The 26252-nt window shown below is 38.0% G+C and overlaps 1 protein-coding gene across 2 annotated transcripts in view; it reads right to left on the bottom strand.

Moving 5' to 3' along the window:
* The window catches only part of ARHGAP15 (Rho GTPase activating protein 15), a 424051-nt gene that overhangs the window by 340065 nt on the left and 57734 nt on the right, over positions 1-26252 (bottom strand). For both annotated transcript variants that reach the window (XM_088146524.1, XM_088146525.1), the window contains 3 exons: positions 21404-21462; positions 16277-16364; positions 4437-4523 (listed from right to left, as the gene is read on the bottom strand). In XM_088146524.1, coding sequence (XP_088002650.1) covers positions 4437-4523; positions 16277-16364; positions 21404-21462 — 234 coding nt within the window. The remainder of the gene's footprint in view (positions 1-4436; positions 4524-16276; positions 16365-21403; positions 21463-26252) is intronic.

The raw sequence follows: 26252 nt of genomic DNA, 5'->3' as shown, positions 1-26252 counted from the left end.
AGCATAAGAGACCTTAATCTAGTGGCACAGAGAACCATGACAGCTGGAGATCTCTCCTGCTGCAGTGGATGAACAGGACGTCTAAGTGTCTAGTTGTGCTCTTAGCGCTCTACAATGCCCTATCTCACTGGGAGTCAAAGATCCATTGGCTACCCTCATCTGGTTTGGCCCATCTGCTGGATGGTTTATGGGGGTATGGCCGCTGTGTGTGTTACAGCTACTTGGAGCCACAGGTGAGAGCTGAGCACCAGGTGGGGACCAAAGGTGAACAAGCAGCCCTAGAAAGGGCATGTCAGGGCCCCTCACCAGATGTTACCCCTCATTGACAAGGTGTCAAGGCCTGAAAGATGAACAGCACTCATAGCAGCCAAATTTCACCATTATACCACTGACATTGCTGCACTCAGTGAAACCAGGCTGACAGACAAGGGTTCATTACAGGAAGCACCAGCTGGATATATGTTCTTTTGGAAAGGGAAACCACAGACTGATAACAGGACTCATGGAGTAGGTTTTGCTATCAAAACTACTCTGCTGAAGAACATATCTACTCTACCCCCTGGAATAAATGAAGTTCCACTTTCCTCTCAGCAAGTCCTGGTATATCACCATTGTCAGTGCCTACACACCAACTGTCATGATTCCAGGCAAAGACAAGGAAGGTTTCTACAGAGACCTGGGTTGACTCCTGGATCAGCAAGGCCAGCCAGGCGCTGGGGCAGCTGCGTACTAGAGTGCTTAATCAACACAACATCTGTATCTCCACAAAACTGAAAGTCTACAGAGCTGTGGTTATGCCTTCTCTCCTATATGGATGTAAGTCCTGGACCCTGTACCAAAGACACATCAAACAACTGGAGAAATTTCACATTTGTTCTTCACTCCATTCTCAGCATTTGTTGCCAAGACCATGTCTCCAACCTGGAGATCTTGGATCATGTGAAGTCCACCAGCATTGAGTCTCTGATTATTAGAGTCTAGATGTGGTGGATGGGACACATCATCAGAATGGATGACCACCGTATGCCTCGCCAGTTGCTCTATAGTGTACTGGAGTCTGGGAAGCTTGAGGTCGACCATGCAAGCGCTATAAAGATATTATGAAAGAAACCTTGTGCCACTGTGACATCCAGCCAAGGAACTAGAAGCTGTGGCTGCTGACAGAATCCACTGGCAAGCCCTTTGCTATGAAGACTCCACCGGCTTTGAAGACAGGCACTGCCAAAAATTGATAGAAAACCATGAGCGGCATCACAGAATAACACCTATGGTTACCACAAGAATGGACTTCCAGTGCCCCCATTGTGGTAGACTCTGCATTTCTAGACTGGATTGCAGAGCCACCTCTATGTCCACAGATGAACTGTACAACAGTATACCCTGTTCAAAGCTGAAAGACTACCATATACATATGGATGAATTGAAGCTACATGGAAAATCAAAAACTGAAAATGGACTTTTTCTTAATAATGTAAGGATATATAGTAATGGTATCAAAATGGAATTGAGATTTCACAATTGTGTGATGCTCAGCACAAAGAAAGGAAAGCATGAACAAAATGAAGGTATACAGTTCCAAAATGGGAATCTCGCAAAATCTTTGCCTATAGAGGAAACTACAACTATCTAGGACTATTCAGATAACATCTTACATGGTAAAGTAAAGTAAAGAAAAAGAAAAAGAAAAAGAAAACGAATTTAGAATATTTAAAACAAGTGTGAATAATTCTAAATCCAAAGTTAAATAGCAGAAATGTAATCCAATCCATAAACATGTGGCATTACTAGTAATCAAATATACTGCTGGTATAGTAAACTGGACCCAGTTTGAACTGGGTAATTTAGATTGGAAAATCCAGAAACCAATGACAATGCATCATGAATTATATTCACAAAATGATGTTGATTGACTATATTTAGCACAAAACATTGGAGGCTGTGATTTACTGCAGATAAGCAGACCACTGAAGGAAAAAAAAAAATTAAATGATTATAGCAAAGCAAGGAAAGAGAAAATGCTCATCACAGTTTGCAAAAAAAAAAAAAAAACCCTAAAAGTAGCAGAAGGAAAAAATAACCATAAGGGTGAATTGTTGGAAACTATTTAGAAAATTGGAGATGAAACCATTCATGGCCAATACATAAAAGAAACTGAAAATAAAGATGACAAGACCAGGAATTGGCAATAGTTACAGGCTGACACCATCAAGAAGGATATTTTTTTTTCAGTTTAATAAGAGGCATTACAAAACACAAGGTGAAATCAAAGATTCAACATGTGTGAAACAGCAGCAAATGTAGCCTTTGCAAAGAAAAAAATGAAACTGTGGATCAAGTAATTAGTTGATGCAACAAAATTGCTCAGACTGACTAGAAACAACATCACAACAGAGTAGTCACTATGAAGCACTGGCGTCTGTGCAAAAATAATTTCTGAATTTCCTGAATGTGGCATAATCCCAACATGGAAAAAGTTGTTGAAATGATATTATAATTTTATGGGATTTTTGAATAAAAAATTATCACTATCTAGAACACAACACATCAAATATAACGATAACTGAAAAGGAAAGAGTAATTTTTTTACTGGTTTGAGGACAAAGAATGGAAAAAAGTTATAAAATATAAAGACCAAACAATCGAAATGGGAAGATTATGGGAAAGAGCTTGCAAAATAATTCCTATAGCTATTGGTGTAGTAGCCAGAATTACGAACAAATTAAAGACATTTTTACAAGAACTAAAAATTTTGGCTATATCAATTGTGGATTTACAAAGAGAGAGAGAGAGAGAGAAAGAGAGAGAGAGAGCCCAACACCAACATCTTATGACGTTACTAGAATTTCTAATCAACACCAGTCAATATGTGATGAAGTGTGTTTGTTCTTTGTACTCTGTTATTCCTTGATGAATAAAAGCATAACAACAACAATAGGATCATGTGCTGAAAAAGTTGCAAAAACAAGATCAAAATTTTGTAGGATTTCAAAATTCAAACTGATAGGTACTTAGGATATAAAATACACCAGTCATTACCATTATAGAAAAGAAGATGGTGTGGTTCATTGTTGTGGCAATATCTGGAGACAACTGAATTGATGAAAAACAATTGGAGAAAATAGCAAGTTATCATGATTCAAAGATTGGGATTGGAAGATAATAAAGGGAAAAAATTGATTGTCTAATCAATTGTAGTTTGAGCTCTTGGTGCAATAACAAGAGGATTCACCAAATATTTAGAATTTTCAAATTTACTGGATTTAACGCCACTAATTTTGCAAAAGACAACCATACTAGGAATAGCATATCTTTACAGTAATACTTCCATGATTTTTAGGTCATTGGCCAGGACCCAAATCATTGGATAAAACACCCAGATTGTGATATTCATTTGGATGCAACAATAACAACACTTTCTACCCCAGTGGGGCAGCTTCTATTACTTTTATTCAGGGCCATGGAGAGGGAATGCATGTTGCCATAAAAATATGGCAACAGCCACAGATGGTCATGGCATTTTTGTAGAAGAAACCATTTCTCTCCCACAATGCCCAAGAATTAACTTCTAAGGCTCTGTGGAAAACTTGCAGAAGCCTACAAGCTTGCCCTCTTCCATTCAAGTTATTCACATGAATATTACGGAATCCATTCTCATAATAAGGGCTCCATGAGATGACATTTTGTTGATTTCCCCCTATCATGGAGCCAGCCCAGATACCTGAGACTGTAACCCTATGCCAATAAGATTTCTGAGTTATCATGAGTGTAATGTAAGACTGTAATCCACATAATTGTTACTTGGAAGTTGCTTCCACCATAATTAACCAGTTAAATATTATCAGAAAGCAACTTGCTTAAATTCTTTGCAATCATTAAAATTATTTTACTTTGAAGAAAATGCAGAGTTCTTTGAATTAGCTTTGAAAAATGTAGAAGTGTTGCTTTTTTCCCCTTTCCCATCACTTTGCCCCCTTTCCTCTGGAATGAACCTGTCATTAAAGCCCTGAGAAATCGCAAAAATAAACAGGCAAATTCCACTCAGTTGGGAGTACAACTTATGTAAGCAGCATGTGAAAGTTCTGTTTACAGAAGTTCATTAGGTCAAGGATCCCAGTCTTCAAACCCAAAACAAATTACCTCCCAACTTTTATAAACAAATTGCATGTAGCACATTAATCAGCAAATCAACAGGTTCTCAAGGGTTTTTAGTTAATTCAATCATCAAGACACTTTAGCTAAGGGGGAAAAAAAAAGATTGAATAAAATATTATACTTTCTGATTGCTTCAACAAAGAAAATACAAACATTGCCTTGGTGTACTGTAATCATTAAACAGCTGCACATGGGAAGGAATCCTGATTGTTAACAACAGCAAAAGAAAACGGGAAAATGTTGACAGCCAAAGAACAAGGAGACAAAAATAAATCTTCTCCTACCTGGAAGACATTTTTTTTGCTAGACTTCTCCTTAGTCCATTCAATATGAGCTCCACACAAGTCCAGCCATTCAGATTTGGACCCTTTCTATCAAGAAATAATGGTGAAAATGAAATGACTGTTGTTTCAAAAGATGTTCATCTCAGATTAATTGAGAATTGATCAAATCCATCTGGGCCACCAGCTGTCCATATTGAATGTCCCTCTTCAAATTTTCATGCACATTCTTATGACCTCATTCTTAATACAGGTTGCCCAACTCATAAACTATTATAAAAAAGAGTCCTCCAAAATACTTGCTAGTAGCTCCTAGGAAACTGAAATATCTACTTTAGCTTTATTGTTACCAAACCCCCCATAAATAATGTAGTTTTAGGGAAAGACAACTCCATCTTGGGAAAAAATACAAAGTTAACTTCATTTTATAGAAACTCAAGCAAACAGAGCTCAGGTTGATCTCTGCAAATGTTGTTTGACTAAGCTTTTTTTTTTTCCTGAATGCCTCTTTCTCTGTCAATGTTTGTACAACTGAAGGTCTTGCTTGTGGGGTAAATGATCATGAGTTAAGTTTGTTGTAACTCAACCAAAGCCTAAAGCCTCTAAGTATAAGCAGTCATCTTAACTATAGGTAGTTTCCAGTTTAAGAACGAGTTCCGTTCCCAAGGCCCACCCTTAACTCGAATTTGTATGTAAGCCAGAACAGTATTACTGTATAATGCTATATAAGTAGTATTGTGTAATGAACTCGAACCATTGCATATTTAACTCAAATCATTGTGCATTTAACTCAAATTTTGCTACAATAGGCTCTGTTCTTAACTGTGGGTCATCTGTAACTGGGGCATTCTTAACCCAGAGACTACCTATACAGGCTTCTTCCCAAACAGTCCTTCCTGCAGCTCTTAATTCTCTGTTTCTCACATACTGGAATTAATTGAGCCAGATGTAAGTAATAACATTTCTAACACCTACATACTTACCAGTCAGACTATTCCCTTTTGGAATAAGCAGTGTTAGGAAGAGTACAAAACAAAAGTAAGAAATAGTAAGCCAAAAAAATTAAAGGTTAGGAAATAAGAGAAAAACAAAAGGAAATATAGCTAAATCTACTTTGTCCCAACACTCTTCACTATAGCTCTCCATGTCTTTCTGTTCTTGAAAAACATTTGTGCTTCCACCACTCCATATACTTCTTTACCCTTTAAACCTCTCATCCCTTTCTTCTTGAAGATCTCAAGAATTCCATTCAATCACAACTTTCTAAATCTTCCTCTTCCACTCAAACTATTCCTATATTTGTATTGTCGAAGGCTTTCACGGCCGGCATACGATGGCTGGTGTGGGTCTTCTGGGCTCCTCACCGCTGCAGGAGTATACCGCATACCATGCAGTTGCGGACAAGTATACATCGGGACCACAAAACACAGCATCCATACCAGGATAAAAGAACACGAAAGGCACTGCAGACTACAGCAACCAGAAAAATCTGCAGTAGCTGAACATGCTCTCAAGCACACTGGACACAAAATCCTATTTGAAAACACAGAGATACTGGACAACACCAACAGCCACTATACCAGGCTATACCGGGAAGCCATTGAGATTCACAAACACCAGCACAGTTTCAATAAAAAAGAGGAGAGTCTAAAAATCAACAAAACCTGGCTACCAATCCTGAAAAATACAGCCTGCAAAAGGTCAACGAACTCAGCTCAACCACCAGGACATGTGAACAGTTCACACAATGAACTTGCTAATCACCCCCAGCAGCCCCTCGTTAACAATTCAGTAGAAGAAAAAACCCTGCCTAATCCCCAGGAAAATACACACAGATGCTGACTCCAAAACAAGCAGCCACTCAGTAACCCAACCCCCCCCCCCAGATCTTTATAAATACCCACAGAAGGGTCACTTCACCCTGGGCACAGAGAGAACTGCTCCTGTCTGTACTCTGAAGATGCCGGTCACAGGTGCTGGTGAAACGTTAGGAAACAAGACTTCAAGACCACGGCCATACAGCCCGGAAGACCCACACCAGTCATCTATTCCTATATTTGTTTTGCCATTTGATCCTTTGCCATTTGATCCTACACATATCCCCAACCAACACACTTCTAACAGCACAAGTATTCCTTAAACGTTTATCTACAGATAGTCCTTCAGTTATGACCATTCATTCAGCAACCATTCAAAGTTACAACAGTGGTGAATGAAGGGATTTATGACTGGTAGTTGAAGTTCTAGCCATTGCAGTGCCTCATGATTACCATTTATGCCCCCCCCTTGCTCAAGCAAGGTTAATGGGAAGCAGTTAAGGAAGGTTGCAAGTTGCTGGGGTAAGTCTCCCCCCCCCCCCGGCCTTTCTTTGCTCCTGTACACCACACCCTCCCTCTCCCCTTTGCTCACACACACAATGCACCCTCTTTCCCCAGCCTCCCTGTGCTTGCACACACATATTCATGCACCCCATGCTCTCTTTCCGCAGCCTCCCTGAGATTGTACACATGCACACACTTATCCCATGCCCTCTTTCCTTGCCCTCCCTGTGATTGGATGCACCCCATGCCCTCATTCCTTAGCCTTTCTGAGCTCATGCTGCATGGAGCACCCCATCTCCCAACTCACTTGTGGCCTGTGCTGACCATCCCAGGGCCTCCCCCATCCCCCTGTGGCACCCCTGTGCTCTTTGCCTGGGACTCGCTCCAGTTCCCCCTTAACGACCCACGCTTCTTGGTTTATTACAATAATCAGGTCTACCTGGATTCCTGTTGCTAAGCAATGTGGTCACATGATGTTACACTTTACAACTGCATCGCTTAGTGATAGCAATCCTGGTCCCAATTGCAGTCATAACTCAAGGACTACTTGTATAACTGCATAAAATAACTGAGGGGACATCACACTTCCTTGTCCTTGCTAAATGTTGAGCTATTCACAAAGCATTCCACTGATTTTCATGCATTATGTATTGCTTTGATCATATTCACCAGCAATTTTCAATTCAATATTTACACACACTGTTCCATAATCCAAGCCTATTCATTTTACCCTAGACTTTCTTTCAATTAACAAACATACCTTTCTCACATTAATACATCTAGCAATGTCCTGATTTTTTTTTTTAAAAAAATCAGGTCTGCACCCTCACCCCAAACCCCACTGCATGGCATAAAAGCACAGTGCATTTCTCATAATTTAATGAATTTCAACTCTTCTACCATTTTCACTGGAATTATGTCAAATACCTTCCCAGGGCCACTTAACTAATCCTTCTGTAGGTTTTGCATTCATTCCTGCTACTTGTCCCTTTGTATACACAAAGAATAAAGACATTCTTCCAGTGGCCAGGCACAGATGCAGTTATGACACACATACATTAAATAAGTTGCATAACCTCTCCATAAGCAACCTATATCCATATGTCAAAATTTTTCCAGTGATACCATCACCATCTTTCAACATTCTTTGTCATTGTTGTTCAGTCATTAAGTCATGTCCGACTCGTTGTGACCCCATGAACCATATCGCACCAGGCTTTCCTGTCCTTCACTGCCTCCCTGAGTTTGCTCAGTTTCATGTTCATTGCTTCAGTGATGCTATCTAACCATCTCATCCTCTGCCATCCCCTTCTCCTTTTGCTTTCAATCTTTCCCAGCATCAGGGTCTTTTCCAAAGAATCCTCTCTTTGCATTAGGTGACCAAAGTATCTGAGCTTGAGCTTAATTATCAATCCTTCCAATGAGCAGTCAGGGTTGATTTCCTTTAGGATTGACTGGTTTGACCTCCTAGCAGTCCAAGGGACTCCTAAGAGTCTTCTCCAGCACCACATTTCAAAGGCATCAATTCTTCGGTACTTAGCCTTCTTTATGGTCCAGCTCTCACAGCCATACATTACTACTGGAAAAACCATAGCTTTGATTATATGCTGTCTAGGTTTGTCATAGCTATGCTGTCTATGTTTGCTGGCATATGCTGCTATTATATGCAGCTATTATATGCTGTCTATGTTTGTCATAGCTTTTTAATATGCTGTCTAGGTTTGCCATAGCTTTCTTCCTAAGGAGCAAGCGTCTTTTAATTTCATGGCTGCAGTCTCCTCTTTCACCCTCATCAAGAGGCTCTTTAGTTCTTCTTCACTTTCTACTATTAGGGTGGTATCGTCTGCATATCTAAAGTTGTTGATGTTTCTCCCTGTGATTCTTCCAGCCTGGCATTTCTCATGATGTACTCTGCATATAAGTTAAATAAACAAGGTGACAGTATACAGCCTTGTCGTACTCCTTTCCCTATTTTGAACCAATCGGTTGTTCCATGACCGATTCTAACTGTTGCTTCTTGGCCCACATACAGATTTCTCAGGAGACAGGTAAGGTGGTCTGGTACCCCCATCTCTTTAAGAATTTGCCACAGTTTCTTGTAATCCACACAACTGAAGGCTTTTGCATAGTCAGTGAAGCAGAAGTAGATGTTTTTTCTGGAACTCTTGTGCTTTCTCCATGATCCAGTGAACGTTGGCAATTTGATCTCTAGTTCCTCTGCCTCTTCGAAACCCAGCTTGTACATCCGGTAGTTCTCGGTCCGCATACTGCTGAAGCCTAGCTTGTAGGATTTTGAGCATAACCTTGCTAGCATGTGAAATGAGCACAATTGTGTGGTAGTTTGAGCATTCTTTGGCATTGCCCTTCTTTGGAATTGGTTACTGAAGTGAGTTGCCATTTCCTTCTCCAGTGGACCATGTTTTGTCAGAACTCTCTGTCATGATCTGTCCGTCTTGGGTGGCCCTGCATGGCATAGCTCATGGCTTCATTGAGTTATACAAGCCCCTTTGCCATGACAAGGCAGTGATCCATGAAGGGGTTCAACATTCTTAGAGTACTTATAACTTCTTTTTCATTATTTTTTCTCACCCAGTAACATTTTATTGTATTGATTTCAATTCCATTTTTCAACATATATTTTGTTTTCTTTTTTTAAATAATTTTTTCATCCCTACCAAAAAAGCTCTGCATTTTCTCTCTCATTTACTCTTAACTGTTCCTTGTTCTTTTTGTCTATATTCTTTGCAAATGTCTTTTTTCTCTCTTTTGCATTCAATATTGAATGCTTAAATAAATGTAAATGTTTATTTTTATAGCATCTTTGTTTAATTCACAACCTATTTCACTGTATCATTCCACCAAATATCCTTTTGCATACTTCTTCTAACAGGAAAATGACAGAGGCCAGCACACTTGGGCTGATTATAGCAGGCTTGAAGGCTTAGCACTAGAACCCAGCAAAACATTCCTCAGGGAAAGAGTCACCCTTAGAAGAGAATATCTGTAGCTCAGGATTGAACTGTGGAGTCTTTGGGGTTCTCTGAGCTTGGTTGTTTTCTTGCAGACATTCTGCTACCTGGCTAGGTAACATCTTCAGCACTACAGATGTGCTGAATGTTACTAGCCAGGTAACAAAACATCTGCAAGAAAACAACCAAGCTCAGAGAACCCCAAGGACTCCACAGAGCTACTCTTGGAAGAGGAGAAAGGTAAGATTAGGCAATATTTCAGAATTCTTCTTAAAGTGTGATGCCCCAAATGAGACACAGAACTTGAAGTTGGGTATGACCAAACCAGTGTAAAGTGGAATTACTGCTTCTTGCTTTTTAGAAATTACATTTCCTTTGATGCAGCCTAAAATTGCATTTGCCTTCTTTGCATCCATATCACACTGCTGGCTCTTACTCATTTGCAGCCAGCTACTGTTCCAAGATTTTTTTTTCACAAGTACTGTTACCAACCTATATCTCTATATTTAATTTTTGTTTTCTAAGTGAAGAACTTAGCAAAAATTCAGCTTGTTAGTTTCGGCTTATTTCTCTGATTTTTCAAGAATCCAGCAAAGAAATTGAGACTTCTCTATCCAACCTTTTATAAGTTTCTCTTCTTTCAGTTGTGTGTGTTTGTGCCTTTCAGTCAGTTTTTGACTCCTGGGGACTGTCTGGGATTAGTCCCTGAAGTTTTCTTGGCAAGATTTTGGAAGTGGTTTGCCTTTGCGTCCTTCCTAGGGCTGAGAGAGAGGGACTGGCCAAGGACACCCAGATGGCTTTGTGCCTTAGGCGGGACTAGAGCTCTCATTCTAGCCTTATGCCTTAACCACTACACCAAACTGGGTCTCCCAGTTAGGATACTATAAAGAGCTGGCTTTCCCCCCAGGTATTGGGATGGTATGGGAATTGCATAGATGAATGGATGGAGATGATGGAATACGTGCCTGCTTTTTCTTGAGGGTTTGAGGTTTTATTTGGGGGGAAGGGGTATTCTATCATTGTTGTGAGCTTCCCAGAGTTGTGTTTTACAAGCTGTGGTCATAGAAATCCAGTCCAGTCCAGTCCGGTCCGGTCCAATCCAATCCAATCCAATCCAATCCAATCCAATCCAATCCAATCCAATCCAATCCAATCCAATCCAATCCAATCCATCCACCCATCCACCCACCCATCCATCCATCCATCCATCCATCCATCCATCCATCCATCCATCCATCAATCAATGTCCTTGCCCTGTATTTTCCAGTCAGGCCAATTATGTTCTATCAAAACCATTGGAAGGACGGTTCTTGTAAACTGCTAAAAGTGTCTGTTGCTGTATATTTAAGTCCTGTTCCCATGAATATGGATTTAGAAAGCATTTTCATTCAGCAAATTAGTTTGCACAAGGACTAATAGCCTGAGTTAAGCTACTACCTTCGGAAGTTCCTGGAGGATGAAAAATTTCATGTCAGAATGGAGATTTGCTTAAAAAGATACTGTCTTCAGAAAACATTGCTGACAACTAAATGTAAAAGTGTATAGCAACTTAATATTTTATAACAGAAAGAGGTCAGCATGTGATAAAATTAAAGAATGCTCCATTGAAAATATTTCCTTGAAATGAGTATAAAATATTCCTATTATCTACCTACCTACAACTCAAGCATTGACAGGCACACCATTTCTCCAGTTACTACAGCCCATCTCCCAAGATGCCAGGGCTGGCATGTTCTACATACCTTTGATTAAACAGTGTTATTTGATGGGAACGAGGAGACATGTCTCCTCTGTTGCTATGCCTGTTCTCTGTGGCTCTTCTCCTAGACACTGGGCCAGGAGTTAGACAAGCTCATTTTAAATGGTTTATTCCTGATGGTGCATTAGATAGTCAGGTATGTCTTAACTGATACTTCTGTTATCTTATTGATGTTTTCAGCTGGTTGGTAGCCACCCAGTCACATGGTGGGTAAGCAAGTGGCCAGCAAATAAATAAACAAACAAACAGACAAATAAATTCATGACAATCCAAAAAGATTCTGTGCTGTCAAATAAAACTGGCATACTATTCCTGTGCCTGCAAATGTCAAATTACCTGGAAGGATTGTCAAAGTCAAAACTAATGACCCAGTGCTCCTATTCGAGCAATAGTCTGCACTGTAAGCTGCAACATTGGAACTGTTTCTACACTCTTTTCTAGGTCATGAAAAAACTGAAGCAAGAGTATATGCCTATATTGCAGTTGAATTGAAATTTAGGATGTAAAGATATCAATTTTGGGTCCTACCTATCTGCCTGCAGTCACTGAGGAAAAGATATTGGCGCAGTTCTACTTTGTGTTGCTAATGTTGTCCACAGTAAGGAAGGAGCAAAACAATTGAAAGTTGTCTCATAGAAAACACAGATAAACCGTGTCAACCTTGCAGAAGCAAGGCAAGCTTACAGATACCTCCAAAATGATTGTAAAGGCATCCTGATAATAAAGTAAGAAAATAAAAACTTCATTTTCTTAAAAGAAAACTTTTGAAAAATGAAGGGCAGGTTTCAGCAAAGGTCTTCCTCTTCTAACCATTCTGCTCATTTGTGTGTTCATTGCTGAAATCCAAATACTGTGTGTCAGGAATAAAGATTGCTTTTTTAAATTAACAACCTATTATGTTCCTATGAGTCTTACTATGCAAATAAAGTATTTATTTACAATGTTGATAATATTACAGTTGGAAGTAATAAGAATCAAAATTGGATTTAGTGCTGGAAACACTATCAGTTTTTAAAATAAGCATTTTAATGCTTATGTTGGTTTGTCCTACATCTATCTGATGAAATAGCTATTCTCAATAAAATAAGAGTTACCGGAATGCACTCTTCCAAATGGCTGAAATGGAACTATGCCTGGATATGGTTTTGCTTCATATTTTGTATTTATACATAGCCTTTTATCAAGAATTAATGAATTAATTTATAGGTTAAGTATATCCATCTTTATAGAAAAACACATCATTTTCTTGGTGAAATTGTTACATTATTAAATTCATACTACAATGAATGAACATTGACTTCATTACATTATTGAATTAATGGTTGAATTATTTCATTCTTAAAATAAACAATTCTTAAAAGTAAAATCAGTAAACAAATAATTTTTAATCAGATCACAAGTGTACATTTATTTCCTTTGTGCTATCAAAATATTATGGTAGGATGATTTTTTTTTTTAAAAAAAAATTACATTAATCTGCATCAGAAACAAATCATTTTGTCTCCAGAGTTCCTTTGCTAAGAAACTTTTTTTTTTCTGCTAGGCTTGTAAGGGGGGAAAAAACCCTATTATTACATTATTAACTGGCATACTTTGACAATAGGAGAATTCAGCCATTAATAAAATGATGTAATGAAACAGCCAGGCTAACCCCTATGGTGCAGAATCGTTTGGACATTGTTTTATTTACTGTTGACTGAATACAGTGTATATATACATTTATTTCTATTCTACTAAGAAAACTACAATAGTGAAACAAGATCTTGTATGCTTTTGTGTATCTCCCTTTACTACCCCTGATCTAATAGCTAGTTTTTTTCCCCATAACAACATAAATCACTCTTCCAAATAGTGCTTGATGTAGCTCGAAGCAGCTAAGGCTGCACCACACACAGAAATTCCTACTCTGGCATATTGAATCCTGGTCAGTTTTTATTTATAGCTGCTACTAATGTTGAAGTATATTATTGCATTCACCTGTATTAGGTAAATCTAGAAAGAGACAACAATTAACCCGCACTTCCCTGGAAACAAAATATGGATTGTGATATTGGTGTATTCCTTCCCTATCAATCTCTGAATGTGATAGCTGGATCTAGAGCAATAGTATACCCTGAGTAGAGGGCAAAAAGTTAATTTATTTATATGTTGTATTTTCATCAAAGACAAATATGATATTAAAGAGATCGCAGGTTTTGTAAATGTATCTGATTAGTCATTTTCAGCTAAATAATCAGATCCTCTGATCCTTCTGTTTTTGCAAGATATAAGTTGAAAGGGATATCATTTTTACAAAAAGTTTTAATAGGGAATTTCTGGTGCATATTTTGAAAATACCAAAGAGAGGTGATTTTGAATGAAGGTAATGCTGATTCCAGGGTAAGCATTACCATCTCTCTCAATTGGCTTTGTGATGTCACATAATCCAATCTAATTGGGACTGGTCTGCCATAGAAGAAGGCTACAGTTGGAGGAGGGAGGATGGTCTATCAGATTAAGCATGTAACAGAGGCATAGCTGTTGTGGTCCTGAAAACTTTCCAAACTTACACTATAGAATTCAGGAGCAAAATCACCAGTTCTTCTGGGTAAGGGTTCTTTTGTTTCTTTATTTTGTTTTGCCAAAATAAAGGCCAGATGGATAGGTTACTGCCTGCTTTCTGCTCCTTATTCCCTGAATAACTCTGAAACTTCCACAAATAAAATTGATGTTTCAACCCTGCCTCCTCACTTCTGCAGTGTTATCTCATCCCCTGAAGCAGAAAGAAAGAAAGAAAGAAAGAAAGAAAGAAAGAAAGAAAGAAAGAAAGAAAGAAAGAAAGAAAGAAAGAAAGAAAGAAAGGCTGTAAGTTGGTAGAGCTGCTGCAATAAGTGTCAGATGGAATAGTGGGGTTTTTTTCGTTTTTCGTTTTGTTTGTTTTTCTTTTTCTTTTTTTAGAAAAATGGGCAAACCCTGTCTGTAGTCTTTCTAAGCTTGATTTTGGAAACAGGTGTTTTCTGGATTGTGCTGAGCATTGTCAAAAGGTAATGTGATGTTTAAGTTTCAGAAAGAGACCTGCAAGGGACTTTGGCTTATGAAGGATCAAGGTCTTTTTTGGGGGGTAGAAGAAGACTACTACAAGCAAAAAGAGAAAAGCATTCTGCTTCTGTTCAGAAGCACATTCTTTCAGACTAGTAGAAATAATATTTGACTATTAAGACCAGGAATACTTTCTGGATCCCTGAGCATCACATTTCAAGCAATTTCCAATTAATCCATATTTTATTACTGATTTTGTTTAGAATTATAACCATCTACCCTCTTACCACTGTAGCAAGAATATATGGCATTTTTTTTCCTTTTTCCATTAAAATAAAAGGGAAAGTACCCTACTGCTGGCACAAACTAGCAATTGTACTAATAGCACGAACTAGCAATAATCACAACAGCAACAAAGAGCAGGAAGCTCCACATTGCCTGACATATCCATGTTCATGTATTGTTTCTAACACCTGTCATGTCATGCACATTTTTGGTCACCCATTAATCCAATGCAATTCAGCAGGATTGATCAAGCCTTACGAGAGCCACCAGAATAGGGCTCTGCAGAACCTTTCCTTGTTTTAGCTATAGTATCATACATTTCTGGACTGTTGTTTTTATTCACATTTTAATGTGAGTAAGTAAAACAACAGAAAAGTTAAAACAAAGAAAAAGGGAAAGAATGCATACACATATTTTAATAATGTTATACTAGAAATGAAATTAAACCATATGATGATTATAAAAAGACTTTTTAAAAGATTTAAAATTTTTAAAGATAAAAGAAAAACATTATTAAGAAAAAGCATTCTAATGGACCCTTCTCTTTCTTTTTCCCCCATTTTTCTTTCTTTCTTTCTTTTCTAGCTGCTAATAGCTACTTAAATATTTTTATACTATACTTTGGAACCTTTCTGGATTGTTCTTGTTTTGGAATCCAGAGAAAAGGACATTCATACTTCATGGCAACAAGCATGGAAAGGAAACAGACCATGATTATTTCGACATTGTTTCTGCAAAGGGTATGATCAGCAGCCTCTCCTTGAGGTACATTAAAAAAAAATGAGGCACGGTGAATTCTGCTTAGAGATGCATTAACTTTATTAGATAGAATCATAAGGAATATTCAGAAAATGTTAGGCAGAAACAGAAAATGTCACATTTATATGAAGATAAAAATCACTTTGCTAAGTTACACTGTTTTGCTCTTTGGTAACACCCTGTATTAAGGTGCAATTTATAACTACTTTATTATTATTTATGATATGCAAGCCACTTTATAGCAAGCTCGGTAGCAACTTAAATTCATGTATTAAAGATGCAAACACAGGGTTTAATACAATTTACATCTTATAATATTCTTTGTAACAGATTCTCATCGCATCATCTGTTAAGCATTTATTACTAATGCATTTTATAACACACTTTATAATACATTATTTGAGGAAGTAGTTGCATTTAGAGATCATTTCATAAATAAGAATAAAGCATTTATAACTGGCACCTTAATTTAAAGTGTTACCTCCGCATTACTAGAGAGGCACTCACCATCCGTCTCACTTTGCAATTATTCTCAAAAAGCACCTCTTAATAAAAGATATGCTGAGTTCTATTTCCCTTCCTCTCTCATCTGATTAAAAGTTTATTGAGCCATTTTCTTACATCTGCTCTCAGAAGTCTGAGGCTTAGCCACTCTGCATTTTTTTTATCATGCCAAACTTTTATTCAATAACACTTCTGAAAAGATGAGACATGAGAAAGATAACTGCTTACCAGATTGGCTACAGCTGGCTGTTTGGATTCTTTATAAAATTCTATTTTCCGACCAGTGAGAACAAGCCAAGAAGAAGTCCAGTTTTTCCTTAAAAAAAAATATATATATATAAATAAAGCATCAATTACACTCAGGATTTTGTTGTGAAGGCCATAGTTGCTTTTGTAGACTAGCACTCCAAAGTATTTCTGAATCAGAAAAGTAACAGATATATTTACCAAATAGATTGAAGGCAAAAATAAAATAAAATGAAATAAAAATGCGGAAAGGAAAAGCATGGAAAAAGAAGGAGAAGGAGAAAGAGAAATTTCGGCATCTAAAAAGTAAATGTCTGCTTTTTTCACTTTTATCTTCCAATTCTTCTTTAACCTGAATTCACTTTTATCTTCCAATTCTTCTTTAACCTGAATTCATAGTTTTTGAAACTGAATAGTATCAGAAAATGCAGGGAAGAATATTTTCATCTGGGATCTACTGGAAGAAATTCAAACATTTGTAGGATTGCAACTAAGACGAAAGAAAAGGGAAAGGGAAAGAGTCTGTAAGATTGCTAATTCAATATTGGATGTACCTATGACAATATTAACTTTATAATAAAAGCACTGAAGCTGGGCTGGATGATAATATTTAATCTCACCAAACCTGAACTTTTTAGATTAATAAGATACCAGGTTGCTGGTCCATGAAGCAGGGGTTCTTCAGCAGCGAGCAAATTTGTATACATTTATTTATTTATTTGAAAGTCCAGGCTAATCACAAGGTAAACATAACCATAAAAGAATACTAACAATTGAAATATAAAAGAATTAATAAAGCATATAGCAATACCTAATCAGAAAATAAATTTCCAAATGAATAATTCCAGCATTAGCCCCAAGTCTGCCTTACAGCAGTTCCTAGTGAACAGAACTGAGCAACCTTCCTGATAATTTTCAAAGAAAAGTCCACTAGCAAAAAACACACGTTCTCCTCATCTGACTGATCCAAGCAGTTAAGCACTAGAGGGCTTATTAGAAGAGAGTGCCAAGATTGATACATGGGACAATGCAGCAAAACATGAGGAACTAATTCATCCGATCCCTCCAAAGAGGGGCAGAGTTAATTTGTAAAGGGACGTTCTTATAGTTGCCATCCAGAACCGTAGATGGCATGGCATTAAGTCTAGCAAATGAAAATGCCTTTGTGTATGAAACAGAATATTTGAGAAAGAGTTGGCTAGGAGAAAAGGTCTTCTGCATATACTATCCTAACAGTAGTAGGGAGCTTGAGTTCAGTCATTTGGTGAAGCACACACTGCTTGAACTCCAAAGAGACTTTCTCAAACGCTTGTGGGAGCCAGAATTGAGCCTGAGAAGCTACAATTACTTAAGGGTGCTCTATGCTTTTCTTCCAGGAGGGAGTTAACAAACTGACAAGGGATGGGGGTGGGAAACAGGGGAATAGAGACTTCCATACAGCTTAGTTTTAGCCAGTATCTTAATTGGCGAATTTTCAAACAATGCTCTATAGGGGAAAGAGAACATTTGACATATAACTCAAAGGACACAAGGAATAGCACTTGCATATTTAGTCCAGGTTGCTTGCATGGCTCTTAAATCCTTGCATGCAGAGGGTTATGTGCCATTCAGCAAAAGGCTGAATATTTTGCCCTTGAAGAACCTTACAATTGCAGGAACAAAATAATTGTCTTTGCATGTAGGAAATCAAACTATTTCATTAGATCATCTTACGACTCAAATTATGACGATTTTTGTTTGGCTTTTCCAATGTAGGGAAGATTGGAAGATGATTCCCAAATATTTGAAGTCCTAATATTATTTATCTTCCAATTACGGTACACTTATAATTCCTGTGTCTCTTGGTAAACACAATAACTTTAGTTTTCATGTAAGTTCTTTGCTAGCTCTTGCACACTGTGCCTCAGGCCCCCTGGGTCAGAGATAAAATTATTGGATCATCAACATATAAAATTATACACATAGATTTACTTGACAAGAGCAGGGGATGGAATCTTTTTTTTTTTTTAATAGAGCTTATGTCATTGACACCTTTGAACTCTGGTGTTGGTGAAGACTCCTGAGAATACCGTGGACAGCCAAGAAAACAAATTTGTAGATCATTGAAAAAATCAACCCAGATTTCTTACTTGAGGCACAAATGACTAGACTCAAATTATCCTACTTCAGACACATTATGCAAAGACCCAGCTCTCTGAAAAAGGCTCTAATGCTGGGAAAGGTAGAAGGAAAGAGAAGAAGAGGATGACCAGCAGCAAGGTGGATGGACTCAGTTATAGTGTCAAAGAGTGCACTGTTGGAAGACCTGAAAGAACAGGTTAGGGACAGATCGTCATGGAGAAAATCTATGTGGTCGCTAGGAGTCAAAAATGACTTGATGGCACATAATCAGTGATGTCATTGAAACACTGTATTATTTCCATTTGTTTTCTAATATGCTGACACATAGCAAACAATAAAATAGGTATTTTTAAATAAATATAATAATTATAGCATAGTTGAGTATTTACTCAATTGAGTAAAGAGGTCTGTCTCTCAAGTTATTGTGGCCTACTCTGAGAGGAGTTTTCACCAGTCAAACTAGCATACGTTTGCTTTCTTTATTCCTTGGATAAGACAAAGAGAGTGGATTATGTTGATGATGATGATGATGATGATGATGATGAAGAAGAAGAAGAAGAAGAAGAAGAAGAAGAAGAAGAAGAAGAAGAAGAGGAAGAAGAAGAAGAAGCAGCAGCAGCAGCAGCAGCAGCTGTAGAAAACAGTTACACCCCCTTGTATTTCATCTGTGTGTATAAGTGGAATTTTTGGCACATATGGCTTCTCATGCAGGGTTAAGAAAAACAGAGCAAACCAGAATGATTCTACAGAAGGTCTGCTCTCCCATGCATCTGGCAACCCTGCAGAAGAATGGATCCCTTCTTATCACTTGAGGTTGAAAACTACAGATCTAGAGCACTCTGAAAGATGCATAAAGCACTATATAAATAAATATAGAGCATCATTTCCTGCGTCAGGGGAAATCAGTTCAGCCATTTTTACACATGTGCAGAAAAAAATCATTCAATTGGCAGCAAAGGGGGGGGGAGAGAGAGAGAGAGAGAGAGAAGGCAAGCAGGCAGCTGAAATGGCCCCAGTAATCTTCAAGCAAGAAAACAACGTTGGGATTTGGTTAGAAGCATAAATAGCAACGCATTAGAAAGTGACATCATTCAGAAAGCAACACAAAATGATGCAAAACAAAAGGAAAAATCCTGCAACAATCAGATTTAAGCCATCTGAATCATACAATTGTTACATACCATGAAAAACATTGATCTTCCCAGCTGCATGAGATAAAGCTTCAGAGTTTGAGCTATTTTTTAAATTGAAATCAATGACTTTCAATAGCATTCTTCCTGTGGTCATTATATTTGCATTCTAGCAAATGGACACCTGATGGCAGCACATTATAAGATCAATGTGGTTTATGTAGGTCTTTAAAGTTTCATCAGACAATTCCAAGTTTAGCAGAAGAATGTCAGCACTTCCAATTTTTCTGTGTTTCACCTTAGTAGCAGGAAGTGACAATTTAGGAACAAACACTTCTTTCTAAATTCCGGAACTCTTATTTTTGTCTTCATATGTGTGGATGTATATAGTAAATTTAAACCATGACAGACGTATATTTAAAAATAACATAAACAACTTTTGATTATATTTTGGTACACTTGGATCCCTGGTGGGGCTGAATTGATAACTTGCATTTAATTCTCTGCTCAACTATGATACATAGTGAGGTGTTTTTCTCTGCCGTTCAGAGCTAGCTGTAAGGAAAACAAGGTGTTGGCTACAGGCTCCAGCCTGAGTTTTCTTTGGCTAAAGGACAGGATAAAAGTGCAATCTATATACCTAAATACATAAATATGGTAACAGCCCTTTGAAATATTACAACAAGATCAGAGTCCTTCATAATTGGAAAATCCATATTAGGACAACATTTTTATTAGGTTATTCCAAAAGCAACTGAGATATGTGGGAAGGCCCATCTGTTTGGTGACTGTAGTTATCACATACTGCAGGGGTACAGTCTTCTCACAAGACTATTTAACTTACTCCTCAACAGTTGACTTGAAAGGCTTTCACATAATGTTCCATAGCAGCATGTAACCCTTTGAAAAAGAGCAAGGTTTCACTCTCTGGTTAAAACTGAGTTGATACATCCATGAGAGTGTATTTCCTCAGACAAGGAGCATCTGAATTGACTATGGATGTCAAAATCACTATCAGGAAATTCAGCTATGGGAACCCAGACATATAATTACTGAGCTTCAGTTGCTCAGATACCTACTACTCTAGCCCCCAAATCCCCTGATGTATTTTCCATATTCGAATATCACTAATTAGAGATATTTCCAGCTCTGATTTGATAAGCAACCGTTTCTACTCCCTTCAAATTAGGATCCAGAGACAGAGATAATCAAGTACATCACTGACCATTTTAAGTTCTCTGCCTCAAGTGGAGAATAGAAATGGCACGCAGATGACTTCTCTCTTCCTAATACAGCACCTTTTATAACACCACAAGATATACAGAACTCCAAAATGTTCTCCATTTCTGCTTTTTAGGGACATTGTTGCTGGCTTACCCTTCCAACTTTTTATATGGAGTCATGCCAGATAAAATTAAAATCTAAGCTGAGCAAGATTCAAAATAAGGAACAAAGTTGCATCTTCCACAGAAACAGTTAAAGTTCTTGTTTCTTCTTCGTAATGGAGTCAATTTAGCAACATACAGAAACATACAGAAATTGTGGATTAAGAATAGTCTTGTGTGTGGGTGTATGTGTGTGTGCTTTCTATATTCAATTTACCACAATCCCGCCCCCCATTCTTTCACATTAAAAATTGCAATTTGATAATGAAATTATGGAAGATCTGATGTTTGGAGGTCTTTGGAGGAGGTGGGGGCATGATTTACAGCTCTATGAACTTTTGAAGAAAATGACTGGGAAAAAATGAACTTGATCTGCAGACCAAACTTGATGACTGCTTTTTCTCTGAATCTCCAGCCAAATAACATATCACTTTGCACTTCTGTTTATATTGGAATTATTTAATATCACCTACCTTAGCTTCTTGCCTTCATCTGCAATTTTAGCTTTTAGAAGATAACCTTCTTTGATTATCTGCAATAAAGAACATGCACAATGTTTATTTATTCCACTGTATTTTTTTATATGAACTTTATTAAGTTATAAAAAGCATGAGGATAAAAGCAAACAAAAACTAATAATCAAAGAGAGAAATAGAGAACAAGAGAGTTAGAAATAAAGAATACAGAAGTGATGAAAAGGAAAGAAAGGAAAACTACAGAAAGAGTGACTTCCGACTTCTTATACAGCAGATATAGATAAATCATATAGTGACCTCTTACTCTAAAACTACCTCTTAACATACCTATTTTGTATAACCTATTATTTTAACTAATCATCCAGTCCATAAATCATAATTTCATTTTTATTTCAGTGTATTTCTGATGGTATAATGCCAGATATTAGGGTCTCATTTTTTAAAAATATATGTTAAAAAATGTAACTGAATTCTAGAAATTTTCTCATCCACAGTTCAACCTTGTCATCTGAGGTATCTAGAAAAATAAAGCCCCCTGAAATTATACACAAGTTGCCAATAAAAATTCACTATCAGCATTAACATCTTTCTGCTTGCTTCCTGGGAGGCCTCCCATGGTGGGCAATTAGAATCCATCAGTTTAAAATTTCCCAAAAGTAACCTGTTTTAAAAATTTGATCATATAATTGCACTTTTTAAATGTATTCATTTCAATCTCGCATAATGCTCCAGACCATTTAAAACAAAATGAATAACATATTGCACCAAAGGGGGAATGGACTTTAATCTCAACAAATAGAAACGTATGTGTGAAGAAAGATAGTTACTGATAAATTGATGAAGTTGCAATTGGCAATGGCTGACCGGGATAGAAATGTTTGAATTACTGTAGTTAGCCTCATGAACAGGTTGACACAGAACGAAGCTGCTGTGAAATTAAAATTTGATGAAGATCATTAAATAAAATTAATTTGCTAATATTGTAATGCCTTACAGAAATATTTGTTGCAACTGTACTGGTTGTTGCAATTCAGAAAGGAAGAGAAACCCTACATAGAAATGTTAGTGCTTTTATAACAACAGAAAATACAGAACTGTATAAAAGTATGCGTGGAGAAAGGAAATGTTTTCCACTCTTTTTAAAATCTTTTTTAAAATCTACTTCATTGCTGATGAAGTGAGGATGGCTTTAAAAGGCAATCAGATCAAGTAATGGAGGATGGAGCTACCAATGTCCACTAGTTGTAATAGATAGATATTCAACTGTATTGTAGGAAGTATTCTTCTCAAGACCTCTTGCTTGGGGCTACAAGTGGGGCAAGGGCTGCTGTGCTTATGTTTTCTGGTATGTTTCCCCCATTGAATATTAGCTGATACAGGCCGGAGATCTGATCAGTGTCCAATTTGTACATTTTCTCATTTCCAGCATTTGTTAAAATTGTCAATAGATGGATATGCCCAATGGCAGCACCGTATGGTATCATTCCAAGCGGGTCTCTTCATTCCTGAAGCTAGCCCTGGGCATTCCAGTAAATGTTCTGGCTTCTAAAGTGTCAGATATATAAGAAGTCACCAAGCTATTGCAGATGATGTGGCTTTCTTTTGTCAAGCTGGCTTCATAATCCCTAACTCAGATTATGCTCAGTAATTTGCTGTGGAGGATGACCTTGAACCCTATGGGTAGGCCTCCAGCCAGAAATTATTTAGCAGCCATTGCAAGGAGTACAACTTGCAGGCCTGGGCCAAGTACAACCCCAAAAGTAAGGGGTAAGATAAGACCCCACGATTTTTAATGGATCAAGATGGAGGAAATAAGGGTTACCATATATCTGTTACTTCCCTGGCAAGGTTGGTGTTTGGACCATGAACTCTCCATCCAGCTGGGGATTTTAAAAGATTTTAAAAACTGCACATTTATGTCTTAAAAGATTAGACAGTGGTGTGCTGGATCTGGGTCTCTCCAGCTTACAAGATCTGATGGTTAAACTTTCTGGAATTTTTGTGAGCCAGCTGACAGCAGAGGTGGGCCTCCACCCCCAGTGTGCCAATCATTATTCTGTGGCCAGGAACTCAGCATGGGAGTGACGATCGTGCTGGCAGAGCCAGTTCCTAAACATTTAACAGCCTGCCACTGAAATTAGAGCAGTGGTTCTTAAACTGGGGGTAATTTGGGCATATCCTGGGGGTCATGAAGCAATTTGTAATGGCTTGCTTATGTAATGCCATGTGGGAATGACCTTGGGAAATGGGAGGGAGTGTCGCAGACAGGACAACTGGTATGTAAAAGATGTCTCAGCCCGTAGAAAGGGAGATGGCATGGGAAACATTTCAGAAGGGACCCTCCCTAGTTTTCTGGAGAGTAAAAGGAAAGGAGGGGAGAAATACTTTTAGTCTCGCAAGATTCTGTTTATGTAACCTTACAATAAAGTTGGAGCTAGTACTCTTGGTTGTGCTTCTTTTCTGGACTACCTCACAAGGCTAACATCTGTGAGTTGAGGATCCAGTCTGGGACTGCCACTGCCCAGATGCTAGTGTAAGAAAGCAGACTCTGTGGTTTTTTTGGTGGGTGGGGGGAGGGGGGCTAATGACATTATTCCAAACTGGGTCACACAGTTTAAGAACCACTGCACTAGAGTGATTTCTGAGCAGTCTTGACCCGTACAACCCCCTTCATTCTTTCCATGCCCACTCCACACCTGCTTTCTTCCTCTCACTTACTTGACACTATGCTTCTTCCTTCTTTTCTGTTGCTCTCCATTTTCCTTCCCTTTTTCTCTCCCTTTCCCTCTCACCCTGTTGGGCCAATCTTTTGTCTGTGCCAACCCAGTTCTCTATTCCTTCCCCAGTCTCTATCCCTAGCCCATGATCCAGCCTTCCCACTCCCCCCACTCCATTTTCCCTGCCTTCCTAAACTAGGATGCAGCCGTTTCCACCCCCTAGCTCAGGAACTAGAGTCTTTTTTCATCTGTGGCTGTTGGGAGTACTAATACTGCTGCAAGGAGTGGGCAGCAAAGGGGCAGGATGCACAGTGGGAGATAGGACTGCCCATAACAGTGTGCTTGGAATGCATGAGTGTGCATGCATAGTGTTACTGGCAGTTCTAGGTGGGAAATGAATATGCCGGACTTGGAGCTGGGAGCCCCAATTCAAGTTGCCACTTGGGTACAGAGTTTACTAGGGATCTTTGGGCCAATCTTTCTGTTTCACTTAAGCCAACCTACCTCATATGGCAGTGTTGTGCAAACTTGGCCACTTTAAGATGAGTGGACTTTAACTCCCAGAATTCCCCAGCCAGCATGGCTGGCTGGGGAATTCTGGGAGTTGAAGTCCAGTCATCTTAAAGTGGCCAAGTTTGGACAACACTGTCATATGGTGAAGGGAGAACCCCCTGAATGCCATCTTGAGCTCTCAGAGGGAATGTGAGATATAAATGCATAAACAAATAAGTACATTTCTCACACCATTCTCTATGCAACAATTTAGATAAAGAAGCCATTTCTCCAGTGTCTGTCTGTCTGTCTGTCTGTCTGTCTTTATTTATTTATTTATTTATTTATTTATTTATGAAAGCTAAAATATAGTAACTCTAAAAATGAACTCATGTTTGGATAGCAATGTACTGACTTAATAAATATAAATTAAAACAAATCAAATTTTGTTTTTGTTCTGGGCCCACTACTTATGTCTACACAAAGGACACATGCAAACCTTCCTGGAAGAAAGTGATGCACGCTTGACGTATTGCAACTTACATGTGGATTTCCCACAGAAGACAAAGAAAAATTAGAATTATGGAATCCCAGAATTGGCACTGATTCCAACCAATTGTCCCATACAGGAATTTAAATTAAAGCATCTCAAATAGATGGCTGTTTAGCTTCCACCTGAACACATTCAATGGATGGGAACTGCCTGGACAATTGGTTCCATTGTCAAACTACTCTTACTGTTAGGATTTTTTTTCTTAAGTGTCAGAGGAAACCTATCTTCCTCTAACTTAAATCCATTACTCTGGGTCCAGAACAAGAAAGAACAGTTGAAGACCTTATTTATGCAACATCTTCTCAGGTATTTGAAGAGTGATAACATATTGCCTAGCTTCTTGGATTTCTCTTCCTAAAACTTGATTTCTAGTCCTCTAATCACCCTCCTTACCCTTCTCTGATCGTGTCTCAATCTCTCTGAATCTTTTTTAAAATGTGGTGCCTAGGACTGGAAACAGTAGCTGAGGAGGGATCTGACCAAAGCAGGTCAAAGTATAACAAATTGTCTAAAGTATAATAGTAGAATTCATATCTCACTGTGTTCAGAGCTTGATTCAGGTCATGCAATGACTGAGCTCAACTGCTGCACAACTTAACATAAGACTATCTCTAAGAATAAAATATGTTTCTTAGCTTAATAGACACTTTTAATTAAAATATTCAGGCAAGGGGCTATAAAAGATTCATAGATAATATTGTTTGTTTTTATTAGCAAGTCTTTAAATATAAACACAAAAGCATATGAACAGCTGAGATTTTGAAACATGTTGGGCAACACATATGCTACATAATGCATATTCTTCATGAGCCCCGGAAAATTTTAAAACCCTTGTTCAAGGTACTAATGCATGGGTTTGTTTATACTATTCAAACTTCTCAGGGTTATTGTTTCAGAAGAAAAAAACATGTATCACCCATGTTTCTAGATCTGTATTGTTCCATACTGGGATTACTTTTTTTTTTTAATTAAGTTCCCATAAATTAACTCATATTTTCCCCACCCTGTAGCACCAAGATTATAGTAGGCATCTGGCTTATTCAACTTCTCCTTTGTTACCTTATATATTTACACTGTACATTTC

This window comes from Python bivittatus, unplaced genomic scaffold, assembly GCF_059951505.1.
Source record: "Python bivittatus isolate LINGU-HERP-01145 unplaced genomic scaffold, Pbiv_v1 ctg000480_np1212, whole genome shotgun sequence".
Classification (NCBI taxonomy): Eukaryota; Metazoa; Chordata; class Lepidosauria; order Squamata; family Pythonidae; genus Python; species Python bivittatus.
This window is presented reverse-complemented; position numbering and strand designations above follow the sequence as displayed.